Genomic DNA, 20,713 nt, shown 5'->3' with positions numbered 1-20,713 from the left:
TCTGTCTAGTGTATAGGAGAAGGACTAGAAACAGAGATCCTTTTTGTTTAAACAAGTTTTTAGTTTGATTCCAGTATGGAATAAGTGTGTTTTATAAGCCGTCACTTTGCAACCCCAATCTGGTGTTCTGACACTCATCTCATGCTAACTTCAAGATGGAATGCAGATACTGAAGAGGACAAAATAATAAGAAGGTGTAATTTGTACTTTGTCCTCCCGAATTTGTTTTTCATTTTCCAAGTTAGCATTAGCAAAACCTTGAAATGAGCGAACTTAATTATTTTGGACTATGCAAATAGTTGTCATGCAGGGGCAGATTGAGGTGCAGTTTATCTCTAATGTCTATTGAGAAGGCCTGGAGTTGAGCATGCCTGCATAATTTCAAGAAAAATGCAAACCACTGTTTTGAATAGCTCATGCTGATGTGTGTGCTCAGCCCATCCGCAGTGATAGAATGAGAATGATAGAACTAAAAATCAGATGGAAAATTAGTCTGCCGTTTTTTTTATGTTTTGACAGAGCATGGTTTTAGGTGAAAGACCATCTATTCTACTCGATGTATCAGAAAACTTTATTCAATACATATGTGCTGAAAGCTGGTTGACATCCATCAGCCTTCCCCAACTTGGAAATCTAAATGCTCTCCACATGCCATGATGGATGTTCTCAGCAAATTAAATCCTTAATTAGTTAAAGGAAGGGAGGGGCTGATTTGCAGTACTGGGGACAAGCAACACTAATTAATCTGCTTTTTTCATCTGACACAAAAAAGAAACTCCACAGCAACTAGAATTGTAAAGGGCCTTCATTTTTAGTATGTAATATGATTATAATTATTTATGAAGCTGTAGCAACTGTCATAAAACTGCCTTAATATGCTTTTTGTCTGTACGTGTACATTCCACGCAAATGTATAATTCACCTACATGCCCAATAAAATCATAAAACAGCTATTTTGAAACTATGTTTGCGATGTTTCTAGATGAACTCAAATTTCTGTTGGTAGTGTATTCGAGGGAGCCGAGGGGTGAAGCTTTATTGTGTACTGCATGATACAGAATTATATCCAGAGCCACACAAGGCTTAGATATCGCTCTACCAGCTTTCAAATTCTATATAATCCAGTTATATAATTTATATAAGTCATGACCATATTATTATACTTATGGAATGTAGTGCATTGAGTGATACCTCATTACATAGTTCTTTTGTATTTTTCCATGGAAGAGCTCATCTGATTCCCTTTAAAGTGTACTTTATAACACTCTGCTGTATTACAGTAACTGAATGAGGACCTTTCCCAATGAATACCATGTGTATCATTAATGAAAAGCTGTTGTGTTGTATTACCTTGTGAATTGCATATCCTTTTTAAGGTTATTTTTATCATGTTTCCCCTCATCTTTTTAATGTGAAGGTGTGATACCCTGCCATCTGAATCCCTCCTTCCCAGGATTTAGTCCAGGCTGTAAGATGCTCCACTGCACCTCACCCAGGGTGTCACGGCCAAGTAGATTAATTTTCACCATGTTTGACAGGATATGACTGTGTGTAGCTGTATGAGCATTAGTGCATGTTCATACACAGTCCTATAGAGGGTGAATGGGTTGGCTCGGCTGATGTGCATCACATAGTCAATAACATCTAATAACATCTAATTTTACACAACAAACAGTTCACAATTTATTGTGCAGACTATGAGGACAATTTGTGTTGTGACACACATGATGCTCTACTGTAGATCATTGCCAAGATCACAATCTTTTTTTGTTTCAGGGACATGAGGAAACTGAGCCATTGCATTTTCATAGCAGCCATAGCTTAGAAACCTACAGAATGGAAGTGCATCCAGATTTGTTGCGTTCATGGCAGCAACTGTTTAGTGGTGACAGTTGACATCACATTTTTTGAGGGAGGGAGAGTCGGCCTCTCTCTCTCTCTCTCTTTCCCTCCGTCCCTCCCTCCCTCCCTCTCTCCTTTTCCATGCATGTTGTGACCTTGTTCGGTCTTCTCCCAGCTGGATAGCAATTATATATTTTTTCATGTCGCTGTTGGGATATATTTGAAAGGGTTTGTCTCTGGCATGCATCTTCAAGGGCCATAGAGCCAACCCTCAAGCTGCTCTGTCTGTCTCTTTCCTCTGCTGAGGGGCTGGGGTGTCTAGGGGTAGACAGGAGTGGCTGTTATGGTGGTTGACAGAGTGAGCGATTATGCTTCCTTTGCAAGAGTGTACCTGAGGGAGGCATCCAAGTCCACACACTGAAATTACTTTCATTCTCAACAGCCACTTAGCATACAGTAGGTCCATGAGAAAACATGAAGCGTGTTTGATAAGGCCTTTTGAACAAGGACTATTGTGTGACATTGTGTGGCCTAATGAAGACCAGTGAAGACGTCTTGCTAGCGTGCACAACAAGTAATCATTTTTTATTTGTTACTGGATTTTTCATAAGAAGAGCATGTATAATAAACATGGATTGAGATTGAGGGGGGAAAACAAGAGCACTGTGCCAGGTGGAATGTGCCAGAATGTTTGCCGGTTCATTAACAAGGCCTATGTGTCCCCCCAAGTGAGGAAAAAAGCCAGCGGATGCCTCGTCAGTCTCGCCGAGACAACAGCATTTGATGTAGAGCTGGGCTAGGAGGCGAGCGACGGACATCTTCTGAAAACCGACACATCTGCTGCCCCAAGCGTGCTTTTCGGACGAGCCGGCTCGTCTGTCATTAGCAAAAAAAAAAAGCAGAAGAGCTCTCAGCTGAAAAGCGAACAGCACCGGCCAATACTCCTGCTTTACTGTAATCTGAGTATTTCTTTGCAGCCTCTCTCTCTCACTTTCACTCTCCCTCTCTCCAATTGCTTTCACAGATGATGAAGTGAAGCTTTGTTGTTTTGAAGCCTGCCTGGGTGAAGGTCCCAGCTTCCTGCCTCTGCATGTTAGGAGGCCTGTGTTGCGTGTGCAGTGGGCCGAACACTACAGATGCACACACATTTCACCCCCATTGCACTAATGCTTCGCATTACACTGAGCGCACGTACACAATGAAAATACTCTGTCAAAAAAAGGGGAAAAAATGAACATCCTCGTAAGAAAGATGAAAGCTTCTTTGTTCCATTCCACTCTGAATAAAATGCTAATTTGTATATATCCACGTCTCTGCCTGTCTCCAGTTGTCGTCGACATGTCCAAAGCAACAGTAAAATGGATGGAGAAATGTGAAAGGTAAGATGTTTCAGAAGCGAAGAATCATCCAAACTTTTTTGTACCTTATTTGCAGCTTTATGTTCGAAAAATTAATTTATCCTGAATAACAAAATTTAATGAAACATCTAGGCCCTTCCTGCAAACTTTCCTAACATTCAGAGAATGTTATGAGAACCAAAAATAGTTTAATGGTTTCTGAAACTGAGGCACCCCTTTACAGATATATATTCCAGGCTTAGCTGGGCCGTTGAGGGGGACTTCTGGATAACAAACTTCTAAAAAGAATTTAGAAAATGCTCCTGGATATTCACTTAAATAATATCACTGGCAGGGTTGAAAAGATTATTTTCTGGATTTTTCATATGAATTTGAAATTTCACTATTTTGTTACATATGGGGTCCATGATTTTATGTCAGTGTACCCCAGAGTCCTTGCCTCTAAGTAAAGCAACAGCTTAAATAATTTATGTATTTCTTTTTTGAATTAGTAACAATAATTTTAGCTCACACAAGATTATTGGTTTACTACAAGTGGATAGCACTCAACAAGGAAGGCTTGAAATATTTACATTTGAACAATAAAATAGAATAATGGACTAGACATTTTGAACTCATTCATTCATTTTATTGTTAATGAAATTAATGTATTTTTTTAGGATATTTAGTTTTAATACTAACTTTTGGTTTGAGTTTTCAAGGTGACATTACTCAAGGTATGACTCTGCAACTATGATCATAAAATCAAATTAACATTAAGGACTTTTTTTAAGGCTTTAAGTGCAATGAAAATGTGAATGTGATGGGCTACTTTGTTACACAACTTACCTTATATTGTGGTTGATAAAATTATATGAGACAGCACAATATCACATTTGAAAAAACTGCTCACTCTACTATACTATCCAATATATAGTATTTTGTAAATAGCATATGTAATTGATACTCTGTCTCATAAGCAATATTGTAAATGCTCTCCAGTTCTGTGAAATGACAAATACCTCTCTTCAGCAGCTTACAGTATGTGTACAACTGTATATATTAAAGTTTATAGAAGTTTGTAAAAGATTATATTATATGGCACATATGTATGTGGAATAGACATCTGGGTATGTATTAAAGTACATATTGAATTTCATATTTTATGACTCAGTGTCATCATATATTACTTTTCTGAAAAGGTTGCATCAAGCATTTTTGTTGATTTTCTGCAGATCCACCACATCTACTATTTCTCAGAGTTGCTAGTTTCCCTGTTGCTATATATCTTTGGACAGCAACAGATGGATATGTAGTTTGGTGTTCCACTGAGAAATATGTCAGTGAATGACTTGCCTGTGTTTGTAAACTGTATATCAAATCCCAGTTTTCATCAGAAAGCCCCTCTGGTAATATCAGGCTGGAAAGGTCTGTTGATGAGAACTAGTGGCAAGCTAGATGTCCCAGCCCCATTTTTTGGTATTTTATACATTCTAGAATAAAAGACAAAATGATGATAAATGCAGAACCCAGACTTTCATAGCAATACATGGACATATAATATAATAATATACTGGAAAATAGTATGCCAAGTTCACAGCATTCAGTGGGGCACTCAATATTTATTTATTTTTTTCAATTCAAATGGCTTTATTGGCATGACGTAACACTATACATATTGCACTCTATAACTTGGGGTCTTTCACTGATAAGATATTTCTTATAATGCCACCACCGATTTATTGTGATGCATATTTCACTTATTTCCACCACTGATTTATTGGAGTACGTAAGTAATCAGATTTTAAATATAGCATAATATTGGCTCCCAAATGGTACCCTGTGTTAAGACATTAATGTGCAGGGCATTGATGTACCCAATCATCTGAGACAAAGCCCAAGCTGTGCCAGAGCTAACAGCAGCTCGCATGGAGCAACATATGATTGGCCTCCATTGCCCATGGAGGGAGGGTTTCAGATGAAAGGGTTTAATTCTATTACCCTGTGAGTTTAATCCAGCAGCGGCTATTTCAGGCTGGCCAGACATATTGGATAACATGTAAATCAGTGGTAACTTAAGTGATGAAACATGAGATTTATTTTCATTGTTCTCCAGCTGAGAGAGGGATAGAGAGTTGGATCTTTATTGATCTCCCACGCTGCATTTGTTTGTGGCAATTTGCTTTCTTTCCACCCTCCCCTGACCTCTGACAACCCCCCCACCCCCACTTTCCACGTACAGAGCACATCTATTCTTTCATCATACGCTGCTCCCTGCTACCACATGGTTGCTATGGGTAAGCAGCCATGGGGACTGTTGCTAGGGGCCGCAGGGAGTTGAACCTGACCTCCTTAGTAACCCAGTCAGCCGGCGTGACCTATGACCCTGCATGCACCACCATGTGTGAAACTGCAAATCAATGAATTACATTAGCAATGGAAGTTCCGGGGAGTAAGAGGCCATTCACTTTCCACTGTGACAAATAAGTACCAGCCTCATTTTTGATTCCATGGTAAATATGGCCGCCAAAATGTATGCTGGTTTCTGGTGATGGATGCACCTGCCAACTAAATGAAGAGAACATTATTTGCTGCCAGATCAAGGAGTGCATTCAAGCTATATCTCATTGTATGCTTCTTTTGCTGTCACACGCACTAGCAGCGTTCAACATTTTCACTATAATACAGCTGATTTCATATCTGGTTCACATTGCAAAATCCACCTTGCTGGTAAATCAGAATCCAGCATGTCAATGTAGCAAAATCTTTTTACACAGCCAGTTAAAATTCCCTCTGTTACGGTGATATTATTGAATGGGAGGTACCCTAATTACCCATGGGTGTCCCAGAGTCCCTAATCAGAGGGCTGCCAGAACAATTCTTGTCCATCACCTTTCTGCAGGGATCTCCAATACTATGTGTCCTCTGTGTTTAAATCCCAGTAAATACCATCCTAACTACCTCTTTGTGTTCACGTCTCTGACACGTGTTAACTTAATACTAGTGATTTGCTTTCTTTTCACAACCTGGCAGTCGGCAGCATCCATTTTACTCAAGATTTAGGTAAACAGGCTCCACATGCAAGGGGTGGGTAGGTTGTTCTATTCCTGTTTTTAACAGACCTTGCTTCTCCATTGTTCAAATGGATTTCTTATGTGCATGAATGGGAAATCAGAGGCCTCCTGGATGTTACCCCCTTTACAACAATAGTTTTCAGCAAAAGTGTCATGCCCCTTGATGTGGATTGAATCCTGACCATGCTACTTCCAGCTGTGACCAGGAGTCCAGTGGGGTAATACATATTTTTAGGCTGGCAGTGAAATAATTTGTGGGGAAATTTTTTTAAAACTCACACTTACAGAACTCATAATTACAGATTCAATTTTCTAATGTCATTAGGCAGTTCTTAAAAACTTGATTGAGAAAGGGGCGACATAGCTCAGGAGGTAAGACCGATTGTCTGGCAGTCGGAGGGTTGCTGGTTCAAACCCCGCCCTGGGCATGTCGAAGTGTCCTTGAGCAAGACACCTAACCCCTAACTGCTCTGGCGAATGAGAGGCATCAATTATAAAGCGCTTTGGATAAAAGCGCTATATAAATGCAGTCCATTTACCATTTAGATGAAAAACTAGAAGTGACGTGGCATAAAGTAGCCCCAAGACTGGGGTAGTTACAGCACAGCATAAAACTAGAAAAACCAATCCCGCAGTGAGGACGATCAAGGTCCAACATTATAAACATAAGAACCACAACAATTCTGCAACTGCTAGACATTCAATGGACTGGGAACCAGTAAGGAGGGGGAGAATTAACGAGGGCTGGCTCAAGATTTAAAGGTGGCCTGAGGAGAACTTCTTGTGAGTTAAATTGATGCCTTGGTGAGTGACCATAGCTAGTAACACTACAAATGCTAGCTAGCTATCTCAAGTTAGCTGGCTGACATCAGCACTACAGCTGAAGCTACTTTACAGACCTTTTTTTTTTTTTTTTTTTTTTTTTTAATTGTATCAATATTTAGTTCACTATATCAGAACTAGTCTAGCTATCTTACATCATTTGCACACCTTGCAAACCTGCAGAATGTAATATAGCAAAACTAGTTTCATTTTGAATCAGTGTGAAGATACTAGGTAGCTAGTTGGATTTCTAGTCATTTATATTGATAGCCGTGACATTGATTTTGAATGTTTACATTACGTTTTGTAGGCTAGTTAGCCAGTGATCATCATCAATAAATCGTTGTATAGAAAGTACCAGAGCCATCAATCTGGCCAGTAACCCAAGGACATAATCTGCCCCATAATCCCCCCTCCCCCCCCCCCCCCCCCAGTTTATTCCAGTCCCCGAACAGCTGATCCCTTAGTCTCAAGATAAGGCAACCTGTCTCCTTCTGTGTGCGCTCTGTAAAGGTGTGAGTGACATATCATCAACCTTAATCTGCTTTGTAAGTCTCAGTTCTTAATGAGGCTCGACTGAGGCTCTCTACTTTTCTGTGCTCAACGTGTTTAGTCTACAGACATCTCATCTTTCCGTGCACTGCTCTTTTTAATGATGAAGATACTGGCAGTCCAATCCCCAGCTTCTGTCTACTTATTTTCAGTTTACCCGGGAATGTATCCAAGCTGTCAATGGAGGCAGACACAGTAAAACAATTTTTTCACCATCTCTCATTATTGGGTGAGTTCAAAAGATATCATTGAAAGTTATACATCAAATAAGCTGAAGATATCACCACAATTCCAATGATATGCATTGAGAGGATTTAAAGCAGTGTCTTTTCCCATTAAAGTACCTAGGGCTGAGCAGACAGTCAGGCTTTAATTACCGTATATTCTACAAGGAGGCTGACTGCAAGTCCTTAAGGACTCAACAATTCATTTAAGCGCAAGAGGAGCAGAAACATGTCAAGAAGAACTAGGACCTCCCACAGACAAATCAGAATGTCAGTCACAGAGTACAGTGGGAGAGAGAGAGACAAAGAGAGGGTTTCAACTCCAAAAGCAGGGCAGCCATCGCATGTATTATACAGACAGATTCCCTTTAAATGTTTTCAAGAATGTATGTGTTATAGCATTACTATTGTGATAGTATTACTGTGTAACAGAAAAAAGTTCACCCCAAATGTTGGTCTTCACTTGATGCCATTTGGCAGTTGTGGTCATCCTTTCAATGGGATGCTCAATCAGTCATCACATGCTTCACCACTGCAAGGCTTCAGTTTAATGGTGGCAGAGAGTAGATGTCATCTGGTTGTGAATCTAAGATAATGATAACCATTCCAATTTCCATCTTCAGATTCAGTCTGCTTGGGAAGTGTATAGTTGTGCCTGCAGCACTCAGCTCTCTAGAGCTCCTCTGTGATCAAGTGAGGATGTCTGTTCAGCTCAGTAAATACTGACTCTTCACCCTGAATGCGGAATGAAAGAGCGCATTTCACAAAGGCCTGTTTTGACGTTCCATTTGCGAGGACAAGGGGGAGCAAAAAGCAGTTCTGGCTTCAACGATCATGAGGCATGAGGCAAGATCAAAATATTTATTTTGAACGTGACACAGAAGTGCTGCAGAAAGGTTCTTTTTTTTAATGGTTGAGTTGAATGCTCCATCCAGCTCAGGCACTTTTCGTCTGTGCCAAGTACCAGCTCAGGTGAGAGAAACAAATAGCTTGGAAGGATGCCTTTAGAGATCCTTTTATAAAATCATTCAGAAATGACAGCCTTGATTACTTTCAATCTGGTTGTCATGGGTAGCATGAACAGTACAAATCCTTTCCTGTAATAAACACTGAGCACTGATACTGTATATTAAGAGGATAAATTATACTAGAGAGAATTCATATAGAATTCCACAGATCTCATAGTGCTTCACAGCGAAGATGTGAAGGGAGGTGATGCATCTCTTGTACCATCAATGTGTTGCACCCACCTGGATGATGCACCGCAGCCAAATTTTTCCTCTAAGGGCTCTTTACAAAGGCAAAGAGACTCTTTAGATGGCAATTCCATAACTGGAGTGCAAGCTATTAGCTAATTAGTTCTATGCACCATGACCACAGCGGAATGGTACATATAGCAATACAAAAACAGTTATCAGCTGCGATTCATGAGTTTACCAATAAATTTAGCTAAATGCTACAGATCACGCTTATGGCTGGCTAGTTAAATAACTGAGGTTATAAGTTAGCATGAAATCCATAACTAAATGTTAGAAAACCAATCGGTGTTACCAAAGTCTGAATATCTAAAAATGCTGCTACTGGAGGAAGCATTAGCGCTAGGGGTTCTGGAACCCAAATTGATTTTCTATGCCCACACCTCCACAGGCAAGTGCACACCGGAGTTTCCTCCTGAGAAGATACACACAGAAGCTCTCATCTCCGTCTCTCATCCCCTGCACAGCTGGAGCAGTTTATTCTTACTGTGTGTGCTATTAAATGCCATGCAGGGTTTATAGACCTCCTCATATATCTTCCCACTCTGCATCTCCTTGGGGGCATTACATGCAGCAGCAGTAGCAGCAGCAGGGCTATAGGTTTCCCAATCAGATCATTACAGGGCCAAAATGTGCTGAGCCCAGGGACTGTGAACGGTCTTGATCAGCATTCAAGGGCAAATTCTATTTCCCAGCTGGAAATCTGCTCTACCGTAGAGATGCACATTGTTTTTAATTTTATTTAAACTTTTGCATTTATCCTGAGTTGATGAACACTTTAATGCTGTTGGTTGGCAGTCCCGTTCAACAGTGCATGACATGCACATTATTATGTCATGTGTATTGTGTCACAACATTTGATTTGAGACTTCTTGTGAGTTCCCATGAGCGCTTGCAAATACAGGGTTCATGACCTCCCGTTTGTTAATTTCATGCCATATTTACACATGATGTGAAAGTTATATTTATTTAAATGATGCAATTTATATGATTAGTCTTTCTCAGTGTGGCTTGGCTGAAAAAAAGGCTGAAAAAAAATCAGCCTTATAGTTGACATGAGCACTACTGAAAATGCATTGGACTCTTACGCAACTGAAATAAATGTGTTGTGAAAGACTTACCCTGTCCGGTCCCTCGGCCTCCCCTAGGCTACTGCGATGACAGGGCCTCTGCGGCATGCTATACGGGCGTGAGACGCATCCATAAACATGAGCTGAGCCACATCTTAACCCTGCCCACTGTAACTACCAAGGCAAACGGAAGGACTCTAACAGCCCTCGACATAAACCCCAGTTGCTTCTGTGTATTTCCAGTATGTTTTCAAAGCATTGTTTGCTTCTAAGATTTTTCAGTATTTCATTATTATTATTTTTTTTGTGTGTGTCAATTGTCAGAGTGTGAAGTTATCAATGCTGGTTCAGATTCTGATTTTGAGTTCCTCCAAAAAGTTCCTCCAATTTTTTAATTTGCTGGAGGAAAGAAAGAAACCGCAACAATTTTCCAAGAGGATGTCCAAGAGGCTCCCCAGACAAAATAAGGCTACCTGTGAGAAGTGTTGTTTTTTTATCCATTTCTTACATTTTATTACTGTTGCACCATTTATACAAGTACATATAATTTGAATGCATCCATGTTACATTTTTTTTTCTTTTGTTTCAATGAGTTGTGTTGTGGCAGCAACACGGATTGGAACAGCGACTTTATTTGCAATGAATGCAGAATCTTTTTTTTTCCGTTTCCACTTGACCGAAAGACAGGACTACAGGTGCACCCAACCACGGACATGCATTTACGTTGTCAAGAGAGGAAGAGACAGAAACCTAAAGGGCGAGAAATATATATTGATATATATTTATATACCTAGAGAAGCACAGAGAATGACAGAATGAGATAGAGTCAAACAAAGAGAGAGAGAGAGAGAGAAAGGAAGAGAGAGACAGAGAGAAAAGGTCGGTGAGTTTGGTGGTTCTCAGCCAATTCATCAAAGCGAGCTGCACATCCCCCATGGACTGTGCTAGGTGGGCGGACCCACCTCACATGAAAATTATTTTAAAAAATTTCTCTGCAGCTTTTGTTGTGACATAGCATGAAAAGGCTGGTAATTCATGCAAGGTGGCTCGCTTACACTGTGTGGCAGCTCATGGGCCCGCCTCCGAGCCCCACCGCGATGGCGGTCCAGAGTTTGAGATCCACCGAGCTCGGGCCGAATGATGGGGTGAGATATGTCAGTCAGAACCAAATCAAAGTTAAACGAGAAGCGGGGGGGGGGGGGTGTTACGGCAATAAAAGGGGGGGGGGGGGGGCTGGGCAATGCTGGGGGGGTGGGAGGTGGTGGGGGTGTGGCACATCCAGCCTTCTTGAAAGTGACAGCTCAGGCCTGTGGAGAAGAAGCTGGTGAAAAAAAGGGGGGAACACAACTATGGCAAGATGAGCCGGAACGCCAGAGGGAACATAAAGGAAGAATCGCTTGCTGTTGGATTGCTCCAGCGCTGACCCCACAGGCAGAACAGAGAACATAGCACCCTGGAGAGGAGAGGACAAGTGAGGAGAGGAGAGGAAGGGAGACGGGAGGAGAAGAGGTGAGAGGAGAGGGAGGAGAGGAGAAAAGAGGAGTGAGGGAAGAGGAGAGGACTGATAGAGTGCATGTCCAACTGGTAAGTAGATTCTACCCTCTCCATTTAATTTTCAGACATCTGCAGCCTAGATAGTCCAAGAGAAAAAAAATGGTGGTTTACAGTCCCAGAAGCTTCAGGAGGAAGATCCAGACAGAAGAATGGATTTAAGAGAGATGAGGAAAATCCCAGGAAGCTTGGATGGCAATCTAGGCAATGGCTGGAGGGGTATAGGTGAGGGGGTTGGAAGGGGGTGGAGGTGGGGGCAGGTGGTTAATACAGAGTTGTATCAAAGTTCAAATACTACAGCAGAAAAATAATAATAATAATCATAATAATAATAATAATAATAATAATGTGGGTGGGCTATTTAATTTAATTATTAATTTCTTTTTGTTGTTGTTGTTGGTTTTTTGTTTTGTTTTAAAAGAAGCTGTCCATTAATCTTGAACTGCTACGGTTTGATCCTTGCCAGGGACTGCGGCGTCTGTGGCGTTGGCCTCCTTCGGTGGGGCCGCGTTCTCCACGGCGGCTGTTGTAGAACTAGGGGCTGGCTCTTTCGCAGGGGCCTCCTTCGGGGACGCGGCGGCGGCGGCGGGGGCCGGCGCTTCCGAGGGCTTGGGCTCCGGGGCGGCCGGTGCGGCCTCGGCCTTGGCTGCTGGTGCCGCGGGGGCCTCAGTCTTTTTGGCGTCGGCCTCCTCCTTGCTCTCCGCTTTGCTGTCGGCCACGGGCGGCGCGGGGGCCTGCGCCTTGGCCTCGGGGGCGGGCTCTTTAGAGGCCGGGGCGGCGGCTGCGGCGGCCGGCTGCTTGTCCTCCTGCTTGGGGGCGGCGGCCTCCGCGCTCTTGGGTGCCTCGGCCTTGGGCTCGGCGTTGGCGGCGGGCTTCTCGGGCTCCTCCTTCGCGGCCGCGTCCTTGCCCTCCTCTTTGGCCGCCGTCTGGTCGGCGGCGGGCTGGGCGTCCTTCTCCGTCTTTTCGGCGGCCGCCTCGCTGTTCTCAGCTGCCGCCGGGGCCTCCTCCTTGTTCTCCTTCTGAGCTTCGCCCTCTTCTGCCGTCGCGCCCTCCGCCTTGGCGTCCTTGTCCTTGGCCTTCTCGTCGTTCACATTGTAGCCCTTCTTCTTTTTGCTCAACTTGCCCCCCATTTTCCTGGTTTCTGAAAGGTCAAAGAGATGAACGGTCATTAGTCACTAAGTGCTAACTGGGCAAGCATTAGCATTACCAAATATGAATTCACTCAAACCCAAAAAGATGTGAAATCTACCCAAAAAAGCATTACACTCAGGCCATTATGCACCGAGGAGGATGTGCAGTTAGAGCAGCGAGAGGTCAAACCCTGATTTCCCAGGCTGCAGGCAGTGGTGTTTATATGCTAAATGCTCAGGACCCATTAGTGAAGCTTAAATCAGCAGTGAGAGCTATCCTCGTGGCACACATGCGTGCTGCCAGCCGTGAATCTAATGCTGTTATTTCCGAAATGATGAAGCAGCAATGTTCATTAGTGGCTTCGAGTCACAATTCGTGTCTTAAAGACCCTGCCCACAGCTTGAATATGCCTTACCTAAGCTAAAAAAAATTAAAGCAGGAGGTTGACCACTTAGCTGCAAAGATTCAGACAAGATGTGCTCCAGGACAACTCTTATCTTCCTCTTATTACAGGGTAAGGACTCAAGCACTTCTAAGTTACCACAAGTTGAATGTAAAATTTCAACTCACCAATGTAGCTATTGTGGTTCTCGTTTCTCATCTATTAACAAGTGCTGTTACCCCTGTCAATAACTATAACTATTTATCGACCTCCCTTTGGCAGTAAACAACACTCAGATCAACCTATTATCACAAGAGGTGTAAATATGTTCTGCATTGTGATGTACATAACTACGGTACCAGGGCTGGCTCTAGGCATATGCGATAAAAGTGGTTGCCAGGGCTGCCATCTGTATGGGGGGTGCCAAAAAAGGGTTGTTTTGTGTTGCATTAGTCATTGTCAGCTAAATCCCCCCCGGCCCTTGATTGCTTGATTGCTTGATTGCCACTGTCCTCCCCTCCCCCCCATGATCTCATGAAGGGTAGAGCTGGCCCTGTGTGGTACCCTAGAAGGTTGTTTTGGCTTAAAAAAACATTGAGAACACAGATATATTAGAGCAATTCCTGGAAGAGAGGTTCATGATTCATTGGGGGAAAATGTGTGCCAACAGCAATTTTTGGTTCTATAGTCATGCAAATCAAAACACTGAGGCGGAAAATTTTGATAACAATGCATAAAAGCCAGTCTAATGTTTCTACTCATTTTACATTCTACAGATTTCATAAATTAATTAGTTTGGCTAAAAAACTCATACATAAAGTCTTAAATGTGCTGCACTTCACAGTCTCAATTTTCCTTTATTGCCAAATTTGGATTGCCCAATAATAATTTGTGCTATTACTGCAATGTCAGGAGGACTTGCACAACTTATATGTTCTCCAGAGTATGTGCTGCCAGTCCGCATTCATTTTTCACTTCTACATACTTTTAGCTGTAGTTCGTAGTCATTATGCCACAAGACAGCAGAATCAGCGCAGGCAGACCACCATTACCTGGTTGGTCAAGGGAGTCACGTTTGTGAATTAATGCTGAAACCCTCCCTCCTTTGGCCACCCTGTAGCCAAATTTTGCTTCATACTACAGGACTAATGGGCAGACTTGGCACTGACACAGCTTGGATTAGCTTTTGGTAGCGTTCACCACAGTAATCTCACCCCCTCTCAACCCCTGGACATAACAATCAATATAGAGTATACAAAAAGGGAAGGAGTTAACACACACACAATACTTTTCAGCATTCTGTAATCTGCTCTCATCAAATATTCGCAGAGTGCTCTGGGATAGAGCTGGCAAAAGTCTGGAAACCTGCTCGTCTGTTACTGTGGCAACGCAGATGTCAAGTGGGCGATTCGCACCACAAATGATTACAGAAAGCTAATCAGGTTGTTCACGAACAATGATCAGCGTACAAAACGGCACACGCCCTTGCCCCCCGGAAACCCCTGAGCGTCCTGCCGATGTGAGCAACGTGCGTACAGGCTAATTGCGTTATGTTTGGAACGGGTTATTCACAAGGCAGCGTAATGAACTGCTGAAGCTCGCGGGCTTGGATCACGCCATGCACGGTACTGCAGGGCAGGGGGAGGGCAGTGCAGGTGTCACTTTGCCGATCTGCCTGCTGGAAAGAAATCCACAGGCGCCTGGCTCCCGAACCATGACAGCTTCATTGAGCCGAGCTCCATGGGTCACGCGGCCATCTGTCTCTCAACAGCTACAGGAAGACCACCTTCCTTATTCAACACATCTCCTTAAATGGTACCTGGGAGTGGTTTTCCAAAAGGAAACTACCAGTGCTTCACCTGGCTATTGTCATGGAGCTTTTTCTTTTCTCAGCAACAAAATGATTTGAGCAAAAATATGGAATTGAACATTAATATCAGGGAGGGAGAAGTAGGGTTGGTGTTAGGGTTAGGGTTAGGGTTAGGGTTAACTAAGTAGAGCTTAAATTTGATTGAGGAATTCATCTGATCATCACAGATAAACTCTTTGAGGTTGTTTTTTTGTCACAAAGAGAACAGAGCTATTTGCACTTTAAGACTGGCAATTATGTAGCTGCAACAAACACTTGCTGCAGTGCCAGAGACCATGGGGAACTACTTATGAACTGACTCTTGTTGTCAGTGCAGCTGTTAGATATACAACAAAGACCTTAATGATTATTTCTGATGGTCCATGGTGGCAGACTGCAGAGACTGTTGTTGCCAGTTTTATAACTGCAGCGGCTGGCAGGGTAGTATGATGGTTATAATGGGCACAGTGGGTTTAATGGTTTAGTATTATGGTTATGGAGCAGCACTTGCAACACAGAGGTTATAGGTTTAAATCCCAGGGGCAACACAGCCCCTCCACCCCCTCCCCAACAACAACAACAACAATACCGCCAGCAAGTTCTGATTGGACATTTTGCCAAGATCTGGCACATGTCTACATTGTACCCTTGGCTCAGGTACTTCATCTAAATTACTTCTGTATGTATCCAGTAATGTAAATGGGTAGTATGAAAAACAATTCACTGGATAAGAACATCTGCTATGCAAATAGTATTACTAGCCAGAAGCAGAAAGATTTTACTGTAAACTCATGCATTATGCGTAACCTATCCAGTTCTGTCAGGTTTCATTTTAGTACATGCTGTTGAAAACATGATGAGATCACAGAATGGTTAAGAAGCACTTTCTATCGCACACAATCAGAGCAGATACCACTTAAAAAGTCACGTTCTCTTTTACTATTTGATGTCTATAAACCACCGAACATGCAAACATTACCATGCAGACAAATAAAAATGTTCATATCATGTCGAGTATGATATAAATTCCCCAAAACATGAACAACACATAAATATACTTAGTGTTACTTAGTCCCCTGTCGAGATTGATATAATCTGAAGGCACTGCCTTCATTGCAATTCATAACTTATTTTTAGCTAAGAATTATTTACCAAATTATATATAACCACATGTCAGCACGCACAGTTTAAAAGCCTATAACTGTGCATTTGGATCTCTCATTTTCCCTCGTGCAAGTCTAATTAGGCAATTCCTGCACCTGGAATTAATACCACTGGGGATTTGTGTTAAGATACCATAACTTATAATTAAGAGGTTTAGTGTGAGGGACAATATTAAACTTAACTTGCATGAAACTTAAACCTTCAGAGCAGCTTCTCAGCATCTGGTTTTGAGTGCTTTATCAGAGACCAGCATCCAGAACTTTCCTCTGGCCTAGAAACTGCAAGACCTGCCAGAACAGTACCTCAGCATTCACAGTGGTATCTATTGTCGAAAGAGAGCCCAGCCTAATCTATGTATGAAAGAGACAGACAGCTAGACGAATGGACATGCTCAAATAGGGCAGACAAGCCAGGGAGGTCAATATCAAATATCTACATGATAATCTTCCTGTCTCACAAAGCCTGTTTATATTGTATGGCCAGTAGCAGAACCCCTACAACACTAACTTTCCAGATGTGCCCATACAACGAAGATACATTTGGCTGACTAATGCAGATTCAGAATGTTACAGGAGGATCAGTGAGCACAATGATTTTCCCTCGAAGCAATGGGCTTTCAGTGTGATTACAACATTTTGCACTGTAAACTGCAATGTCCCTTCTTTAGCTGACTTTGCAATGAGGTTCTGGGTCATGACCATATCTGAAGGAATCTGAAGAAATTGAACAATGGCAATTGAAAAGACCCATTTTACTCTGACAATAGCAGCCATCCTGAACGCAGCAAATTGCCTAGATTCCTTTATAATGAAATCACTGCTAAATATTGGCTCACTCATCAACATTGTTCAGCCACAAAGTGCAAACCCTGGCTATCTACGTTGTGCAACAAATAGTTCCCTTCCTGAATATAAGCCCTGTTGTTCAGGCAATCGACTTTTTAAATCGGTTTCCTTCTGAGAAAAAATAAATCTATTCTTTGTGCTGTTTACGATATTTTTCACCAGGGTGAATGCAATTTTTCTAAATCACGAAACAAACACTGCCTGAGCTGTACTTACAGCATACAGTACACATTATTTTGGTGATGAACCTCTTTGATAGATTTGATAATCGGCAGTAAAAAAAATAAATAAATTAAAAAAAACCCTCGGATGCTGTGTAGCCTGGTGACATACTGTCGCTGGAAAATCTGTAAGAGGATATGACAATAACAGGACAAACAAACATTGTGCTGTCCACCTGTGTTGATGGTTACTTTTCTAATAAGATTTATTGTCTTGGTGTGCCCACAAGATTGCAGCAAAATAAAACACAAAAGCCCAAAGCCAATCACAGATATGCTAAGAAAGCAGTGGAAAAAGCCACTGCGCTCCAGCACTGGATTACTGTTACTGCTGATAAGACATGTCCTGTTGCTTTGTCCGTCTGTTCCTATGGACGGTCTCCAAGTGCAAGATTCCATATTTGATTCCTGCCACAGCCTCATAAGAGACTGCCTTTCACTGAGTCAAACCTCAACATGGAGACGTGGGGTAGAGATTGAAGCATCTGATGACAAAGCCAGATGTAGGTTGCAGGCTTTACTCTTTATGGCTGTGCCATTGCATTGTGACTTTGGAAAAGGCACAGTGCCATGGAAAAGGTATTTGCGCCCGGCCTGATTTACTCTATTATTGCATATTTGTCACAGTGAATTGTTTTAGATCTTGTAATAATAGACAAAGGGAAACTGAGTAGATACAAAACATATTTTTAAAACCAGCCATGCAATAATAGAGGAAATCAGCAAATACTTTTTCAAGGCACTGTGTACCTGACTGTACAAACATATAAGGAGTAACAATATTATCAGCGCTGTGAGAGATTCTAGAAAAGGGCATCTAGCAAGCAAATTATAGTTTATCATGTGACTTTACATTAAAACCTAGCACTAATCAAACTGCTAGTTAGGGGTATGTCATCTACATCTGAAACTGTTCAACCAACCAAGTGTCTAATGTCTAATTCAAGTGTCTGAATTCTGAGAAGAAAATAAAAAAAAACAGGAAGTGTGTGTCGCTTAAAATGGAAGCCAGCCTAATGTACATCAGCGTTGTAATTGTGCTTTAAAAGCATCAAACTGAAGTTCGTATTTATTAATAGGCCGTATTCCACAAATCTGGCCTACAGTATTATGATGGCACGCAGGAACAGTGCTTCAGTGGCACACAGAAACAATGCTTTGATCTAGTTTTATATGTTTTGACAGTGGCACAAAAGAGTGGGCCTGACATTTTCATTACCTACGCAACACTTGAGGAATACAACAGAACAGGATGTAATGTGGTAGGAATAGAGGACCCACTTCCATAATTATCAAACCAAAGCAAATATCGGATTAGCAATGAAAATCTGCCAGATCAACTGTAGCTGAGTCATATCTCAAGGCCACCATGGTTCCAATGTTATAGACTCATAACATTAAAAATAAATTAAATTTCAAGTTGAATGTTGTTGAATTATGAAGATTTTTTTAAGAAAAAAGAAATAATGACACAGATGTACCATTTTGAGAAAACTCCCAAGTAAATTTCAGAAAAGGAAATTGTGGTTGAGTACTTAAGAGCTGTCCTTTCTAAATGACCAGTAACCAAAGCATATACATAATTGTAATTTGATATTAAAAATGTGTTTTTGCTTCTTGAAAATGCAAACAAAATGAATGATTGTAACATTGGTATAAGTGTAAAACAATATTCCATAGCATATTCCTTTTCCAACAAAGGAGGGTGTTTAATAGATTGGGTAAAAAGATTTTCTTGATGCAAAGATAGCTCATCTGGGGGATTGCAGACTAAGGATGCACACGTCTTTGCGGACAATCACAATAGTCTGTTCTCTTCGGAGATCACAGAAGAAGCTGCCGCAGTGGAATGGCTTACAAATGTGACCTGAGATTTACAAATGTGGCATGGCAAAATAAAAAGGGTTCAGAATAAATAAATAAGTACATCCAATGTGCCAGGTACCAATGGCATGTACATTAAAAGTCATTGTATTTCTAGAAATATAAATCCATTCATCCATCTATCTAACCCGCTGATCCTGGTCAGGGTCGCCTATTGCAGCATGGGCAAGAGGCAGGAATACACCATGGATAGCTCGCCAGTCCATTGCAGGGCAAACACACACCCTTCACTCACAAATGCATACCAAGGGGCAATTTAGACACTCCAGTAAACCTCACCAGCATGACATTAGACTTTGGGAGGAAACCGGAGTACCCGGAGAAAACCCACGCGGAGACAGCGAGAACATGCAAACTCTACACAGAAAGGCGACAGTGCTACCCACTGCACCACCATGTCGCGCAACCAGAAATATAAAGACAACATCAATCCCCATTCTCCTTTCACAAAATTACTCAAGCTTAATGGTATTTGTGGAGAGCCTCTTCATGACAAACCCACCAGAGGTTAAACCAAAAGCACAATGTAGCGTGACTGTTGTGCCTGTTGTCTAAAGCCATAATGATGCTCTGGAGATAGAAGCAATGCTGACTACTTGCAGTGGAAATCTGAACATCCAAAATGCAGAGCTAACGGACATTAAGGGAAAGAGCTGAAAGTGTAACTGATAATTCAGGACAGCACACACAGGAGGAAAAGAAATCTCATGTCTGTGGAAAAAGGTTTGTTCTCATGGGCCCGTTCTTCAGAATACATTCACAGACTTGAAAACAGTGCATCTGGCAAACAAATCATATGCCTTGCCTTGGTAGACTTTAAGAGATTTTATTCTATATTGCATGCGAACAAGATGTGGGTAAATGATACAGTATTCTTTTAGGTGGTAAATATGCTGAAATGAAATATGTGAATGGATTAAAGCAGGGTGATGGTGTGGGTGCACTGGAGTTTTCCCTCTGGTCCTGATGGGATGCTGTCTCCACGGTAATTCATTGTAAACCCAACAACCTTTTCCTGATGATGCAGGTCATTTTTATTGCAGACTGTCTGCTGCTCACACAAAACCCAATGCTTATTAGCCCAGCTGGGCCCTGCGTACAGCAAAATAAAACCCGTCCAACCGACACACCTCTTTTAGAAATGCAAGCATAGCAGATGAAGTGATACTGTGCCCATAGTAAAATAAATGAAGTGAAGAGAGAAAAAATGAGAATTGTGGAGTATGTAGTATTTATTTTTCACATCAGCCTACAAGCTGAGGCAAACCATACCCGTTCAGCTGCAAAAGTGGAGGCAAAGGATTGTGGGGACTAGCTACCATCAGCCATGTATGTGACCATGATTTTACAGTTCAGCCTATGATTGTTACCATAACTGTGAAGTAAAGGGTCTTCAGAAACTTGTTGGTCTTCAGAAACTGGTTTCTTGATTTTCTCAGATAACATTCAAAGTTTATGCTTTTACTAATGTTGCATTATGGGGTGAACTCTGAAACCACTTTCTATCAT

General features: G+C 41.8%; 1 protein-coding gene across 1 annotated transcript in view; it reads right to left on the bottom strand.

The window, feature by feature from the left end:
- Nucleotides 1-10,662: 10,662 nt before the first annotated feature.
- Nucleotides 10,663-20,713, bottom strand: part of basp1 (brain abundant, membrane attached signal protein 1) — a 46,267-nt gene continuing 36,216 nt past the window's right edge. Inside the window, exon 2 of the mRNA XM_035430755.1 lies at nucleotides 10,663-12,869. Coding sequence (XP_035286646.1) covers nucleotides 12,160-12,858 — 699 coding nt within the window. The 5' untranslated portion in view covers nucleotides 12,859-12,869 and the 3' untranslated portion in view covers nucleotides 10,663-12,159. The remainder of the gene's footprint in view (nucleotides 12,870-20,713) is intronic.

This window comes from Anguilla anguilla, chromosome 8, assembly GCF_013347855.1.
Source record: "Anguilla anguilla isolate fAngAng1 chromosome 8, fAngAng1.pri, whole genome shotgun sequence".
Lineage (NCBI taxonomy): Eukaryota > Metazoa > Chordata > Actinopteri > Anguilliformes > Anguillidae > Anguilla > Anguilla anguilla.
This window is presented reverse-complemented; position numbering and strand designations above follow the sequence as displayed.